Source organism: Equus asinus, chromosome 8, assembly GCF_041296235.1.
Source record: "Equus asinus isolate D_3611 breed Donkey chromosome 8, EquAss-T2T_v2, whole genome shotgun sequence".
NCBI classification, from domain to species: Eukaryota; Metazoa; Chordata; class Mammalia; order Perissodactyla; family Equidae; genus Equus; species Equus asinus.
The window spans coordinates 33944636-33961347 of NC_091797.1; the positions used below are offsets into that span (position 1 = coordinate 33944636).

The 16712-nt window shown below is 45.0% G+C and overlaps 1 protein-coding gene and 2 long non-coding RNA genes across 15 annotated transcripts in view; 2 read left to right on the forward strand and 1 right to left on the reverse strand.

The window, feature by feature from the left end:
• The window catches only part of LOC139045864 (uncharacterized), a 98942-nt gene extending 98171 nt beyond the window's left edge, over positions 1 to 771 (forward strand). For 2 of the 3 annotated variants that reach the window (XR_011505100.1, XR_011505101.1), the window contains one exon: positions 635 to 747. This is a non-coding gene — a long non-coding RNA (uncharacterized lncRNA). Of the gene's footprint in view, positions 1 to 634 lie in introns of all 3 variants that reach the window. The other variant, XR_011505102.1, reaches the window with a different exon arrangement.
• Positions 1 to 15627, reverse strand: LOC123288257 (class I histocompatibility antigen, Gogo-B*0201 alpha chain-like). Of its 11 annotated transcripts, none has more exons than XM_070515311.1 (9): positions 13870 to 14254; positions 13332 to 13713; positions 12495 to 12683; positions 12260 to 12358; positions 11613 to 11831; positions 11315 to 11451; positions 11116 to 11228; positions 7481 to 7614; positions 7 to 1504 (listed from the first exon to the last, which is right to left on the reverse strand). In XM_070515311.1, exons 2-4 carry the CDS (start codon positions 13621 to 13623, stop codon positions 12345 to 12347), a joined length of 495 nt encoding a protein of 164 aa, XP_070371412.1. In that variant the 5' UTR covers positions 13624 to 13713; positions 13870 to 14254; the 3' UTR covers positions 7 to 1504; positions 7481 to 7614; positions 11116 to 11228; positions 11315 to 11451; positions 11613 to 11831; positions 12260 to 12344. The 11 variants fall into 11 exon arrangements, 10 of the variants coding, with proteins under 10 accessions (XP_070371409.1, XP_070371405.1, XP_070371412.1 ...); XM_070515307.1 differs by having other exon boundaries at positions 11315 to 11441; positions 11613 to 11651; positions 11799 to 11831; positions 13332 to 14254; XR_011505098.1 differs by having other exon boundaries at positions 1 to 1504; positions 13378 to 15627.
• The window catches only part of LOC139045865 (uncharacterized), a 23676-nt gene continuing 20245 nt past the window's right edge, over positions 13282 to 16712 (forward strand). The window contains exon 1 of the long non-coding RNA XR_011505103.1: positions 13282 to 13411. This is a non-coding gene — a long non-coding RNA (uncharacterized lncRNA). The remainder of the gene's footprint in view (positions 13412 to 16712) is intronic.

Below are 16712 nucleotides of genomic sequence, written 5' to 3' on the forward strand. Positions count from 1 at the left end.
GGTATGAAGCTTGTAAAAGAGGTGCAAAATTTATGCAGAGTTTATAACACGGAAAAATATTTGTTGTATAACAACAAATTTCATTTCATAAAGTAACATTCAGAATAACCCATAACATGTGAATGCAACTTTGTAAAATGAACAAACACACACACATCTAATTTTATTTTATATACTATTATTTATATAACACATAAATGATAATTTATAAGTTATGTAAGTATAAATTATAATTTAGATAATATACAAATTATATTTACATAATAGTACATACCATACTATTTTATTACTACTATATTATATATGTATATTTCATATATGTAACACATATAAAACCACAGAATGAAAATCAGGACCGCTACAAATAGCAAGTCCAGACAGCACCTTTCACACTGGAGTCTATGAAGTTTCAACAATGCAACACTTAACAGTGATTTTCTGAGGACAAACCATATTTCTATATTTCTTCTCTGCATTTCAAAGTGTTCTATGATTGAACAGGTTTTTATTTTCTAATATAAAAAACATATTTGAACTTTCAAAAGAAAACATTTGAAGTAAAGTGATAAGGAAAAGAAGTCCAGATCTCCTTCCTACCTCAACCTGACACAAATCTCTGCTTTGGACTTCACAGGGCGGAAATCCCTACAGATGGCTCCTCAGAAGAAGGAAGGAACTCTTCCTCCACAATCCACCATCCATCCTGTGGTTAAAGAGATGGTTAAAGAGCTGAGCAATAAAGGCGATATTAAGAATAGCATCAATTTATAGGTGACTGTTTGTCGTATATATATATAAATGTATGTATCTATTTCTACACGTGTGTACATGTATGTATATTTTTTATCCCATCACACCTGAAGGAGTTGGATGGATTCTTCCCTTTCTAAGCTTCAGAATCAGAGACCCTGAGAACCTAAGCCTTGGATCATAGAAAATGTTGGTCTTGAGAATTAAAGGACACTCAGGACCTGCACAGCTCACATGGGCATCAGTCATATGGGCAGAAGCTTCTCAAAAGCAGGAAGAGCAACTGAGATCCCAGGATCTTTCACACTCACAGTCTGTCCACACCCAGTGGAACACAGCTGAAGGACGGGCCAAGGTAAGAGTTCCAGTCTTTCTTCAGTTGTGGGTGGCAGATGAGTGAGTCGTTCAGCTAGCAGCGGGGTGCCTGGTGTTCCTACAGCCATCTTTAGTTCCTCTGCTGAGGATTCCAGCTGCACATACCACTGTGTATTGATTTGTGAGTAGGCTTCTCTTCATTAACGTACACAGGACACCTCGAACATTAACACCCATCATTTTAACTGAGGTGAATCCTACTAATTGGACACTCTCCTAACGCCCACTGAAAATTAGCCTCAGACTGGCATCTGAGAGTTTGGATCCAAAGCAGGAAGTCATTTAGGGGTTTAGATCTTGTCGATCTGACAGGATGTTCTGAAAGGCAGCTTTCTACAGGCAGAAGACCAAGAGTGAGCTCTAAGTGGGAAATGAAGTCCTGAGGAGAGAAGAAAGATGAGCAGAATCTAAAGCAAACCTTCGCATTTACTATACAAAAGTTTTTGGAATATATTCCCCAGCCTTTTAAAAAAGTTGATGTAAAATACACAAAACTTCCATTTTAACCATTTTCAAGTGCACAATTCAGTGTCACTTAGGGCATACGCAATATTGTTCAACCATCACCTCTATCTAGTTCCAGAGCAGTTTCATCACCCAAGAAGGAAGTTGCTTAGCCTCAAGCAGTCACCCCCTATTCCCCTCTACCCCCAGCCCATGGAAACCACTAATCTGCTTTCTGTCTCTATGCGTTGGCCTCTTCTGGATATTTCGTATAAAGGGAATTGTATAATATGTAGCCTTTTGTGTCTGGCTTCTTTCACTCATCATATTGTTCTCAAGGTCCATTCATGTTATAGCATGTATGAGTATTTCATTCTTTTTTATGGACAAATAATATTCCATTGTATGGATATCCCCTTTTCCCTTAGTCATTCATCAGCTCTCGGACATCTGCATTTGCAGTTGTCTTTTAAATCATAGAGGGAGAAAAAGAGGAATTACAAACAAACAGATAAAACAACAATACTGGCTTTTACATTTAGCCATTTAGTCATCTTTCCCAGTGTTCTCTATTTCTTTATCAAGCTTGAAGTTACTTTCTGATGCCCTTTTACTTCAGCCTAAAGGGCCTCTGTTAGCATTATTTGTAGGTCAAACCTACTAGCGATGAACTCCCTCAGCTTTTGTTCATCTGGGAATGTCTTAATTTCTCCCTTATTTCTAAAAGATACTTGTGACAGATAACAAGAGATTTTCACATATTGAGGTATGTGAGGTAGCTACTCAAGTTCAAAACTGATTAGGCTTAAAATAAAAAGCCTGACTTATGTCCTATCAAACATACATTGTACATCTGCTTATCCTTATGTCAAGAATGCACTCTCTTAAGATAAGAATGCATACCTCCTCTCTTACAGCCTACTGGTAATGCCCTGTTGATAACGTGGATTAATCCCTTCTCGGACAACTCAATACCTCTTTGCAACTGAGTACCTCTGAAATTTGGATGAAAATGTATCCTAGGTGTGTTTAATGTATGTCCTTTGTTCTAAAAACATATAAGACTGTACTGGACCATATACTTCTCCTTCTAAGGCCTTCCCGGGTTAGAATCCTCACTCTGGCTCATGATAAACTCACCCCAATTCTGATTTATAGGTTGGCTATGGATTATTTGCCTCAACACAGATATAGAAGTTTTGGTTGACAGTTTTTTTCAGTCTTTAGATTTGTCATCACACTGCCTTCTGGACTACATAGTTTCTCCAGATAACTCGACTGTTAATCGTATTGAGGATCCCTTATGTGTTCCTACGTACTTCTCTTTTGCTGATTTCAAGATTGTTTATTTGTGTTTGGATTTGACAGTTTGATTAGAATAAGTCTCTGTGTGGATTTCTTTAGCTTTATGCTGCTGGAGTTTGATGAGCTTATTGAATGCGTAGATTCATGAATTCCATTCAATTTGGGAGGGCTTTGACCATTATTTCTTCAAATACTCCTTTGATGTTTCTCTCTCCTCTTGCACGGGGGCTCCCAACATGTATCTTGGTATGCTGGATGGTATACTGCAATCTCTGCGGCTCTCTTCATTTTTATTCATTCTTTTTTCTTTCTGCATAATTTCAATTGTCCTACCTTCAAGTTTGATGACTCTATTTTTGCACATTCAAATCTGCTGTTGAACCTCTCTGGTAAAGTTTTCATTTCACTTATTACACATTTTAGCTAAAGTATTTCTATTTGGTTCCTTTAAAAAATTTCTATCTCTGGGGCCGGGCTGGAGGCGCAGCGGTTAAGTTTGCACATTCCGCTTCGGCAGCCCGGATTTGCCGGTTCAGATCCTGGGGGCAGACATGGCACGACTTGGCACGCCATGCTGTGGTAGGCGTCCCACATATTAAGCAGAAGAAGATGGGCACGGATGTTAGCTCAGGGCCAGTCTTCCTCAGCATAAAAGAGGAGGATTGGCAGTGGACGTTAGCTCAGGGCTAATCGTCCTAAAAAAAAGAAAATGTTTCTATCTCTTTATTGATCATCTCTGTTTGGTGAATCATAATTCTTCTGGCTTCCTTCAATTCCTCGTCCCTGGTTTCCTTTAGCTCTTTGAGCGTATTTAAGATAGTTGTGATGTACGCTTGGTGAACTGAGGAGTTGAAAGAAAGATTTCATGGACTCTCAAGGTCTGGTAGTAGAGCTCTTTTATTCAGAGAACGGCATGAGGACAGGACCCATGGGCAGTGAAGAGCTGCAGTGTGCTGATGGCAGGGTTCAATTTATAATGCATAGGTATGTGAGTTCATTTTTACCAGACAAAGGAAAGATCATGTAAAAACGTCGTTAAAATGGTATCAGTGCAGGTGGAGTGTGGTTACCGTGTGGTCATGTAACTTTAGATATGAATCAGGTCAGGATGTTTATACTTCCGGGTCGGTGATATAGATCACATGTAATCCAGAATGCCTTGGGCTTCTCTCCCTGGAGCAGCTTGATCCATATCAGTTGATTTAAATTCTTTCTCTAGTAAGGCCAACGTCTGGGCTTCCTCAGGAACAGTTTCTGTCAATTTATTTATTCCCAGTGAATGGGCCATACTTTCTGGTTTCCTTTAATGCCTCATAATTTTTGCTGAAAACTACACATTTAGAATGTTATAATGTGATTACTCTGAAAATCAGATTTCCCCCTACTCTGGTGCTATTTGTTGTTACTTGTTGTGGGTTGTAGCTGTTTCTTTAGTGAACTGTCTTAGCTATTTCTGTCTAGACTGTAGTCTTTGTTATCTGTGGTCACTCAAGTCTTAGATCTGTTAGCTTAGTGGCCAGCTAGTGATTTGACAGAGATTTCCTCAAATGTCTGGAGCCCAAAAGTAAAAAGCAAACAAAACATTTTCCAGTCTTTGGAGCTGGGATCTGAGTTTGTGTGTGTGTGTTTGTGTGTGTGTGTGTTGGGGCATGCCTTCTACAGTCATATGGGCAGTTTACAACTCTGCCTTTGCCTTCCCTTCCTGCTCGTGTGGAGACTGAAGAGCAGCCAGTGATATGATCTCATGGCCTCCTCAAGTCTTTTCTGATCACGTGCCCCTACCTGGGCATTTGCATGGCCTTCTAGATTCCTGGGAACTTGTGGGAAGTTTTCACAGCCCCTATTGCCCAAAACACTTCACTCTCCAGCTTTTCCTCCCAGGCTTTTCTGCATGTCTATTATGTGCCTCAACTGATGTCTTTTGCTCCAGGTGACAGCTGCTGGCTCACTGGCATTTACATATTTTTGTGAGATGCCCTTTTCCTTAGCTCCTTCTCTGCCCTGAGAGAGTTCTGAGTGAGGGCAATTAAAGACAAGCTGTTTACCTTCATCCTGCAGATCATAACAGAAAATCATCAAATTCTTTAAGAACAAGGTCCACTCTGACTCCTCTGGCATCAAGAACCCACAGAAGGGGCCGGCCTGGTGGTGCAGCAGTTAAGTGCGCATGTTCTGCTTCTCGGCAGCCCAGGGTTTGTAGGTTGAGATCCTGGGTGCAGACACGGCAATGCTTGGCAAAAGCCATGCTGTGGCAGGCATCCCATGTATAAAGTAGAGGAAGATGGGCATGGGTGTTAGCTCAGGGCCAGTTTACCTCAGCAAAAAGAGAAGGATTGGCAGTAGTTAGCTCAGGGCTAATTTTTCTCAAAAAAAAAAAAAAGAACCCACACTAGAGGCACAGGCTGCCATTTTCAAGATCACAGGTGAGGTGAGGAGCAAGATATGGGCCAAGGCTAAGTGAAGATACGACAGAGCTCTCCTACTGAGTTTCTGTTGCCTTTTTCTATTTTTAGCATTTTCTGGGTAGCTATAAAAACTCTAAATGATATTCCAAAGTACTGATGAAGTTGATTCTGACAATTTTTGCTAGTTTTTTCATTGTTCTGTGTGGGGACAAGGCCCTTAAAGTTCCCTATGCCACCATATTCTCTGATGTCACTCCCTTCAGCCTCTTTTCAGTTGTACTTATGCATCACACATTCTGGTCTTCTAACTTCCAGGGAACTCATTAATTTGGTAAATATGTGTTAAATGCTTACTTTATTCTGGGTACTATGTATAAGGAGTGGAGTCTGAATAAAAAGAATCAAGCTCTCAGCCCTCAGAGATGACACAGCCTAGATGGAAGTGGGAAGACATGGAAAGAAACTCTAACAACACGTTAAGTGTTTTAATTATCTTATATCTGTGCTTTGAACTTCTCATTATCAATATTTATATAGACAGTATTAATTTACCTATACCTATCATTAGCAATTAATTTTTCTGCTTACTTTCTCTCTTACATGTCTGTATGACCTTGTGAATATATTTAGAGTAGATATTTTGCTAATAAATGAAGTTATATTGATATGAAAATGTCTTTTTTAGTCTTATACATGCCAGACAGATTTCCCAGCCCCAAATTCCTAGCGTGACGTGGGTTCTCCCTCAAGCTCCTGCGATGTTATTTCACTGTCTTTTGGCTGCCGTTCCTGGCTGGGAGAATTTATTTATTTGTATTCTAAGTGTAGTTGTTCCTGTTACCACACAAACATGTGGTTCTCTTGCCTGATTCTCCCAAAAAGCCAATTGTTATGGCATCAGCTTCTAAAAGGAAAAAGCTTTATTGCAAGGTTGGCATGAAAGGAGACAGGCGACAAACTCTCTCAAATCTGTCTACCTGATTCAGGGTTTGGGGTGAAACTTAAGAGGTCAGGGAGGACAGGCCAGTACACGGAAATGCTGCAGGGGCAGCTTTCGACTGGTGGGCTTTAAACATTTATGGTAAAGCGTGGAGGGGGCTTGAACACCTGATCTTCCTACACAAGTGATGCCTCACTTCTGATGAGAGTCAGACTTTCAAGTTCTGGTCATGTCCTGGTTCTTTGGTTCTGTGGGGTGAGGAGAATCTTTAGTTCTCAGATCTTTTCTGGTCAAGATTTTCTCCTCTGTGCATGCTCTGGCTAGGTAACCTGCAAATTTTTGGCTTGCCCCTGAAAAAACTTCTGTTGATAAGAGGGGATAAGTTTGAACTGGTCCTAGAGGGCCCATGGTTCCATTTCCTTTTAGATGGTCTGCTCTTTCTTTTGGGATCATCGTATGTCTTTACCGTATGATGTTCCAGTGAAATATGAATCAATGTGGGTCTCTTTTTGTTCTTATTATTCTCTATATATCTGCTTAATCCTTAGCCATAATCTCTTTACAGAATACCTGCCTCCATTTACTCCCTTTTCACCTTCTGGGACTTTAAGTAGACTAATATAAACCTGTTCATTCAATCACCATATATAATGTGGTAGGCAGAATAATGGCCCCACAAATATGTCCAAAGCCTAATTTCTAGAACCTGTGAATATGTTACTTTATATAGCAAAAGAGACTTTGCAGATGTTACTAAAGGCATGGAACTTGGAATGAAGAGATGATCCTGATTTGGGAGGGATAGTTAATCTAATCACATGGGTTCTTAAAGGTGGAAGACACTGAAGAAGAAGTGTGAGTCAGATGGAGTGTTGAATTTCATCTGTATTACTTTCTACATCTTCTAAGCTATGATCATCCCTTGTCTTTGTTTATTCTTGAATTAATTGGTGAGTTGCATTGAAAGGTTTAAAGTTTAAATGCCACTGCATTCTTGGTATACGAACTTGGTCAAGGGATTTAATTGCTGTAAAGTGTATCTCTGTATACAGTCCACCTTTTTTCTCACGATTTTTTCATCTGAATTCTTAAAGGTGATTTTCCTATAGTGTTTTTTTCCTTATTGTTCCCTAACTGGTTTTAGGATCAATGTTACTCATGTCTAATCAAATCAGGTGTTTCACTTTCCTATTATTTCTCCATTTTCTTGAATATTTGATATAAGATCAGGAAGCCGCCTTAAAGGTTTGGTAGAATTTACCTGCAAAACATTCTGGATATGTCTGAAGTGAAGCAGAACTTTTACAACTGCTTTAACTTCTCTACTTGCAGAAAGTCTGTTCCAGTGCCGTAAATTTCTTCACAGGTTTAAGACTGTTGAACTCTCCCCTATATCTGCAACGACACATCTATCTCAGACAACTCTGTTTTCTGCTTAATTTTGAATATTTTATTTCTGTTTTTCTTTTTTTAAAGATTGGCACCTTTTAAAGATTGGCAACATCTGTTGCCAATCTTTATTTTTTTTCCCTTCTTCTCCCCAAAGCCTCCCAGTACATAGTTGAGTATTATAGTTGTGAGTGCCTCTGGTTGATGCCACCTCAGCATGGCCTGATGAGGGGTGCTATGTCTGCGCCCAGGATCTGAACTGGCGAAACCTTGGCTGCCAAAGAAGAGCACGCAAACTTAACCACTCGGCCACGGGGCCGGCCTCTTTATTTCTCTTTTGAAAGAAACATGTGGTATCAGCAGGCTAGGCGATCAGCAGTGGCAGATGCCTGATCAGCCTTGGTAAGTGGAGAGCCACAGTACTGTGCACCTGCAGTCTCCATCCCAGTCGTCACGGCCACTTTGCACCTGACTCCCTGAGCAAGCCCTGTCGTGTTGGGGAGAGGCTGAGTGACACTCTCCATCAAGTCATCTCCCCTGCTCGATTACAAGCAGCCCCTACCACCTGGATACCCTCTGCTGTACCACATGCACATCAATGGCTTCACCCACCCAGCCCTAGGCAAGAGGTCTGTGAAAACATTTCTCCTCCATCTCTCAATTTTCCACCTTTATTTTTCTCAAGTTCCTAACCAGCCAACCAACACATTAGCCACTGTCCATGACTCCTTCATGCACTGCTTACGGGAATCTTTCACACTCTCCACCTCCCAGGGGCCTGTTTGGGTTTTGATACCCAGTTCCTGACTTGATAACCATTCTCAAAGCTGTTCAGGTGTCAGCTCCTAGGCTTACTACTTTTGCTTTAGATTCTCCTGTTTATATCTGAATCAGAGGCACGTATTCCCTTGGACTTTTTAAAATTGCAGTGATTTTTCAATTTAGCATTTCTAAGGGCTTTCAGTAAGAAGTCAATGTCAGCTTAGAAAAAATTGTTTCAAAAATCCAGAAAAGTCAGGGGCCGGCCCGGTGGCAGAGTGGTTATGTTCGCACGCTCCACTGCGGCGGCCCAGGATTTCGCCGGTTCAAATCTTGGGTGTGGACATTGCACCACTCATCAAGCCATGCTGAGGAGCATCCCACATGCCACAACTAGAAGGACCCAACTATGTACTGGAAGGCTTTGGGGAGAAAAAGGAGAAATAAAATCTTAAAAAAAAATCCAGAAAAGTATATTTTTATGAAGGGCCACACCCATAGAGACAGGTGGACAAATCATAAGTGTGCAGTGGATTTTCACAAAATAAACATTGGGATAAGCAACAACCACATCAAGAAACATTTCCAGCATTCCAGGAAACCCTCTTGAATCCTATTCAGTCATACACTAACCCTCGGCCCCAAAGGAATCATCTCTTGATTTTTAATACTATAGATGAGTTGGGTCAGTTTTTGATAGAATGGAATTGTACAGTGGATGTCCCTCTGTTCTGGCTCTCTCACCCAACAATATGTCATGGGGCCTCATCCTCATTGCTGTGTGTGTTTAGTTTATTCACCGTCATGTTTATACGGTGTTCCATTATATGACTAGACCATACTTCCCGTCCTCTACTGTTCATGGGCATTTGTGTTATATTCAGATTTTACAAATTGTGCTGCTATGGATAGTTTTTTCATGTATTTTGCACACATACGTGTACAGGTCTCCTGGGTATATACCTAGGAGTGGAAATGCTGGGTCTTAGGGTGAGCTAATGTTTGGCTTTAGTAGGTACCACCAAAGAAGTTTTTTAAGTATTTGAATCAATTTACTCTCCCACTAGCAATATCTAAGAGATAGAATTAGTCCAAATTCTTGCCAACAATTGACTTTCTCTGACTTTTTCATTTTAGCCATTCTGGGAGGTGTACAGTGATACCACATCATTGTGTCATTTGAATTTCCCCTCTGATTAAAAATGTTGAGCCATTTTTCATGAATTTATTGGCCATGTAAATGTCCTCTTTTCTGAAACCCATGTACAAAAGCATTGTTCATATTTCTCTTAGATTATCTATTACATTGTCTCTTAACTGATTTGTTGAGTTCCTAAACCTGTGTGATATTTTTAATTAGAACGAAGCTAAATAGTTAAGCAGGTTACACTTTCAGAAAAATGTCTTTTCATCCAAAAAGAAATAACTTTATGGAAATTTCTGATTGTAATGCATTCAGGATCATTATTTTTAACGTTGATGCACATATATCAGTTAGAGATTTTCCCAATTTATACGGATAAAAATCTGGGGAACATGTGTGGGAATGGATATTAAGGGCGTAGGACAATGGTGGAAGAAGATAAAGTTGAATGAGGCTAAATTTTCTGTTATGAGCCCACTTAGCCCAGATTCTGCACTTGATGTTGCCGCTCCAGTCAGAAAGGACTCTAATACTTTCTTTGGTTGGTTGGCTGAAACGTGGACCAAAACTTGGCTCCCAGTGAGTGAGCTAGAAATATTGGACCTGCCTTGGTTTACTGTAGAGGAAGGATTCAAAGACTTAGGGAGATTGGAATGTTAGAGTGGATCCGTCTTTTAAGACCTACCCACTCACCCTGGGGAGGTCTGGATGACACAGCTTTCATAGCAAATAGTGAGAAATAATTTTGCAAGGGGAGCCCTAGCATCCTTAAAGAGTCCTGGGATCTCTCTTCTCTTTAGACCAGGCCTTACACTGATAACTGCAGCCACTGAAATGGGAAACATAAATGCGATCCAAGTAATTGGATCCTAGTGTTGCAGGGGCCCGTTGGCACACTCAACTGCCAAACGTAAGGAGAGTGTAGTTATCAGAATGGACAGCAGAGTCAAAGCAGCAATCAGAACAGTCTGACCTAAGGAGACCTATGGTGTTGCCTAGTTGATCATGGTGTTCCTAGAACTGAAATATAGGAAGCCAACTAAATCCTTCATTGATATGTAGAAGCAGACGATTTTAGGTCCAGTGAACAGAAGTCTAATTGAATCAAAAATAGAGTCATGGCCCCTCAATCCATTCCCAGACTTGAACCAGTTTACAGGCTCAGCACCCAATGAATGAAGGGGAGGCAGGATCAACAAGAACAGACATAATCCTCTATAGAAACAAAGAAATAGCCAATAAACAACCAAAAGATGGGGGCTGAGCCCTCAATGCCCAGGGTCCTGGAGACAAGCCAGGGGTGATGTCCCAGTCCCTGTGATCACATGGCCTGGTGGCACAAGTTTCTACTGAATGGACAAGGACAAAGGAACAGTGAAGATGACCCAGCTGAGGACTGACCACATGAAAGCCCATGACACACTGGGCACCGACTGGGCAAAGGTCCTATCTATACTCTGCTGCTCAGAGCTTTCTCCTGTCCCCACCTGCAACAGACTCAGCACAGCAAACATGCAGATCCTGGAAGGTTCTCAGTGCTTCCATTTATTCCTTCTCTCAAATTTTAGAAATCTTTTCCTTTGACTAACCCATCAATTACTCACAGGAAGAATTTAAATACAAATATTGATATCCAGATTCTTATTTTCAGTAAGGAAGAAGTTGCAGCTCAGTGCATCAAGAAGTTAAGACAGGGATGGAAATAGCCCAGCTCCGCCTGCTGGAACAAGAAAGCCAATCAGGCAAAGAACAGGTCAGTGTGGGGAGGGGTCATGGGGAAGACCAGTCACCCCACAGCCTCACATTATGCTAAGAGAATTGCAGAAACATTCAGATGCCCTTTGCAGAAAGACAAATCAGAGGTTCTTGAAGTCACAATGGGAGATGGGACATGAACAAATCTTGCATCACTCAGTTCCCAACAAGGCAGCTGTCTCACACTATGGAAGAAATAATTATGAACAAATTCACGTCAGTCGCTGTAAGCGGTGACATTCTGAACAGCCCATTGCATGCTCAAAATGTCTCAAAAACTCCCCATAACCCAGTTCTGCTCCTTCTGCCCCAACCTCTCTCCCTCTTCAGGCCTCTAGCATCTCACCTGCAGTGAGAGACACATCAGAGCCCTGGGCACTGTCGCCTGCAGTAGAACAAAACCAGACGTGGTCAGAGTCTACAGGACAGGAGACTAAAGGAGGAACTGTGGGGTGGGGGAGCTCCCGCCATGGGCTCCCATCTACACTATTCCAAGGGTCTCAGGGATCATCCCCCACCACTCCATAAATACTTGCAGCCTGAGTGTGGTTCCCTCCATTTCTACCTGTGGGAAGAAAATATCCTGTGAAAAAACAGAGAAGAGTTTCTAAAGGAACCTCCTAGTCATGGACTCCAGGGAAATTTCCAGAACTGTGACTATGGACTTAGGGCAGGATTAGGAAACATGAGGACAGTACATGTGTGGGGACTGGACCAACTGCCCTCCTGGAGGTTTGTACTCAACAGTGACCCTCACCTCTGACCTGTACTCCTGGGAATCACGTCCCCATGACCAGATGCATCAAAGTGATAAATTTGTGCTTCATTTTCACATGTGCTTTACTAAAGAGTAAGTGTTAGCACATAGGAGCCCAGACCAGGAAAGCACATGTGGCTGTGAATGGGATTTCCCATTAAGGAGGCAGGACAAACTTTTGCCTGGGCCTCAAACCCTCCAGTGGGACAAGAATACCCACCCCACCCCTTCCCTACCTGAACGCTTCTTCCTTCAGTTCACAGCTCCAGTGACCACAAGGAGAATCAGGCCAGCAGTGATGCCCACGATGGGGATGACGGACTATGGAGGTGGCGCTGAGGGAAGGGAAGGGAACAGAATGGACAGCGAGGGCTCTGACCCTTTGGCCTCAGCCCTGACCCTGCTGAAAGTCTCCAGAAGGGCTCCTGATTTCCCTGAGAAGAGGCTCTGAGCCCACGGCTCCCTCCTTACCCCATCTCAGGGGGACGGGCTCAGGCAGCCCCTCATGCTGCACACGGCACGTGTATCTGTGCTCCTCTCCAGAAGGCACCACCTCAGCTGCCCACTTCTGGTAGGTCCTGTCCCCTGCAGGCCTGGTCTCCACAAGCTCTGTGCCCTGGGTCAGGTCCTCCCCGTCACTCTGCCAGGTCAAGGTGATCTCTGCAGGGTAGAAGTCCAGGACCTTATGGTCAGACATGGGGTGGTGAGTCACATGGGTCTTTGGGGGGTGTGAGGAGAAGTGTCAAAAAATTCAGGAACTTTTCACCTGTCTTGGGTCACTGAAGCAGCGCTTATGTGACCATCCTGAGAATGGACAGGACAGTCGGGGTGGGGAAGGGAGCACAAAATCCAGACACCAGCCTGAAAACAGGAATCTGGGATAATCTCTATTCTCTGGAAATTTCTAGAATCAGAGACATCCTAGGGTAGGGGGCAGGTTTCTGAAAGGGACAAAAGTGACTGAGGTCATGACCTGGGTAGAGGACAAACGACTACAAAAACTAGAGTCAGACCTTATATTGGGTGTGGACAGAGGACAAGACCTGAGAGATAAGGTCCCCCGTGCTTCCCAGAACTACTGCCAGAGTCAAAGAGAACCACCGATCAGTTGTTTCAGGGACGGCTTCCTCCTCCCTCCCCAGAGACACTGCATCCTTTAATTGTCTACAGAGAAGGTGGGCACTCTGGGCTAGGCGGGCTCTGGTAGCCAATCTGAACACCTGGGTGTATTCCTCACTCTCCCCACCCATGGGAGGGGCAGTATTCTAGCTTAGATCCCATTTTCGTCCACTGCTAGGCAGACACTACCTTCAGCCCAAGAGGAGATCAAGAAGGCATCCGCGGCCCCTCGTACCCGCGCGCTGCAGCGTCTCTTTCCAGTTCTCCAGGTATGTGAGGAGCCACTCCACGCACGTGACCTCCAGGTAGTTCCTGAGGCCCTCTCCCTCACCGGCCGCCTCCCACTTGCATGGGAGATCTGAGCCGCCGAGTTGGCCGCGGTCCAGGAGGGCAGGTCCTCGTTCAGGGCGAGGTAGACAGCGCCCTCATAGGCGAACTGACTGTATTGCGGAGGCGGCGCCTGTCCCGTCCCAGGGCGCATCCACGAAGCCACCGGAGGGTGTGAGACTCTGGCCCCGCCCACACAGTTAGCCTTGTCCTCTTAGCCCTGCTCCCTCGAGAGACCTATGGGCTGTGACGTCAGTGCCTTTTCAGCAAAACTCGAAAACAATCCCCAAACCCAAGCGAATCTCCGCGGGCTCTTCCCGGATCGAGGGCCCTGATGGCGTACCTCCGGGTGACCCTGGGGGTTGGAAGTCGCGCCCTGGACCCCGGGACCCTCGCTCACCAGCCTTGCTTTGGTTGTAGTAGCCGCGCAGGGTGTTCAGACTCCCACGGAAGCTCTGCGCGGTGTCATTGTAGATGTGCATTTTCCGGTGCTCCTCCTGCCCCACCCACGGCGCCCGCGGCTCCATCCTCGGACTCGCGGCGTCGCTGTCGAACCGCACTAACTGCGTGTAGTCCACGTAGCCGACGGCGATGAACCCGGGATCCCCGTGGCCGGGCCGGGCGGGGCCACAGCGGTGTAGAAATACGTCAGGGAATAGGAGCATGGGGTCAAGGAGGGGTTGAGACCCGGTCCGACTCCCGGGACCCCATGTCAGGGGTTGATGGAGCTGGGAGTGGGGAAGGGGCGAGGGGCTTGTGAGACAGAGAGGCGGCAGGAGACCCAAGTGTGTGAGAGGAGGGGGCAGGAGGGTGAGGAGGGACAGGGAAGAGGTCAGAATGGGGCCGGGCCAAGGTTGTGGGGAGGCTTGCTTCGGAGGGTGGAGATGTGCCTTCAACAGGAAGGGTGGGGAGGGGAGCCTGCGGGCTGTCCCCTCACGCTTTCCCCTGTGAGGCCATTTGGCCATGTCTTCCCAACACCGCACTCACGGCCCAGGTTTCCCTGAGGGCCAGGGTACTGGAGAACAGCTAGAGGAAGGTTTGGGGTCGCCTGACCCAGACCGTGAGGGTCTGGGGAGAATCTGAGTTGGGCTGGTAGGTGAGGACTTTATAACCAGGAACCGCAGTGAAGCTGAAGGACTTCCCTGGAAACCAGTGGGACTGAGACCCTGGGCAGCATCACGTGTGTCCAGGAAGAGGGACCAGACACAGTTGTGAGAGAGAAGTGAAACTCTGTGGAGAAGGGTAAAAAGTCATTAAATGATTTCAGTGCAGATGGGGTCTGGTTATTGTGCGGTCATATAACTTTAGACACGAATCTGGTCGTATAGATCGGCATGTAGGTGAGGATGCCCTGGGCTTCTCTCCCTGGGGCAGCCTTAATCCACATCAAGGGGACTCCCCAATTCTTGGCGTCCCCAACCAACACACCATCCTCGGGGTCTGAGACCCTGAGAGCCACGCTCAGCAACGTCCTCCTGCACCGAGGGCTCTTTGTCACACCGTCTCCCCTGAGTCCTGGTGGTCCAAGGGCTGTCTGAGGAAACCAGGGAGAGACCCCCAGGCTGGGCTCAACCCCTTTTCCTCCGCTCCTCTTCCTGGATTCCATCTACCTGAGCTGACTCCTACTCCTTAACCCTCCCCCTGGACTTTTCTAGAAGAAAACTCACCCCCAGAGAATATGTTGCAGAGAGTGAGCTGGCCTTGGGAAAGTGGGTGAAGAAACAGTGGTTTCCTCTTTAAAGCTGGGGCAGTTGTGCCTGGGGCACCACGTAGAGATTCCCATAGAGACCAGTTTCCTTTTTGTTTATTAACTACAGTGGGTAGCACAATCTTGATAACCCCTGAGTGATCAGGAGCTTATCTGTAAAAGTAGTGATTTTACCCTTCATAGGTAAATGTGTCTAAACAGCCCTGCAATAACCAAACAAAGCTCATAATTTTCACTTTTCAAACCGTGACTCCAGGTTTTTGTGTTTTAAAAGGATCTTCATTCCATAGCCCTGGGTTTGCCTGTGTGAGACCCCACATATCCTCAGTACAGTGGAAGCACAGGGAGGCACTATTTGTTACTGTGTGTGAGCTGTACCTGGCCCTTAATTTATAAAGGTGACTGAGTCACAGTGGCAGAGGCTAATGCCATTGAAAGAAGGTTTTCTGTTTCTTACATTTCCTGAGAGGAGGCGCAGGGTGCAGCACACAGGGCCACATGGGGAAGCACCAAGGTGGGCAAGAGGCAGAAGGAGAGGAAAGCATGGCTCAGAGCCCCTACCATGTTTTGCTTGAAAAGGGCAAGGTGGGGCTGGGGAAACATCTTAGAATTGACTAGTTTGAATAATGTCTTTAGTGGGCTCTGGGTTGTAGGGGTGGTCTCTAGCTGACTGGTACCTGGCTCTAGGTAATCAGGGCAGAGGAATATTGACTCCTGGAGTGTGAGAATCTGATAGAAGAGGTGGTTCAGAATATGGGCTCTGGATTGCTTAGTGCAAAGGAAAGGCATGTTCCTGGGCACGCCCTTGACTGTCTCTGAGAGTTGGCTAGCCCTGGGAGGGGCAGACTCTCCCCAGTTATCACATCCACAAATGCCACAACATCAAGAATACAGAAAATAAGAAAGTGTCATGAATACAGTACATTTCAGGCAGACTGTACAAACTCTAATCACTTCAAAGTTGCAGGTTTCAGTGTAGTCTGAATGCCCTTCACCAATGCTCATGCATCGCCTGTGTTTGTGAATTAACACCTAAGGGATGTGCATGTTTTTTCTTGGGGCACTTGGCATTATTTCCTTTGACTGAATTAGCATAAGGAGGCAACTGACTTTTAGGGAGCTCCCCAGAATGTAGTCAATACTAGATGCAAAGAATATCCTGCTAAGCCCTGTAAAACTGTCTCTACCAGTGGATTTAAATCTGAGAATTCCACTGCTATAGAATTCTTTCCCTCTGCTTCTTCTCCTCACACCTGCTCCTCCAGCCCTTCTCTCTGTCCCTCTCACCCCTCAGGCCATCGTCTCCCCTTAGTCTCCACCACCCTCACACACCTGAATTGTGGCACCAGCACCACTCCCTCCCTCACCGGCCACCCATGGACCATTCTCTCCACAAGAGTCAGGGATCCTGCTAGTGTGAGTCAGGTTGTGTCATTTCTTCACTTAGAATGCTCCGATGGCTCTATCTCACTCTTGGGAAGCCTCTAGAAAGTAAGGCACATGAGCCCAGGGGCTTTGAGCTGTTTTAGTTAAAG

Excerpts from the sequence above, each read along its gene's own strand:
- LOC123288257 (XM_070515304.1), bottom strand. The coding sequence starts at position 13,623 with ATGCGCCCTGGGACGGGACAGGCGCCGCCTCCGCAATACAGTCAGTTC. Across the intron at positions 12,684-13,331 it reads GATCTCCTCTTGGGCTGAAG|AGATCACCTTGACCTGGCAG; the intron begins GTAGTGTCTGCC and ends TCTACCCTGCAG.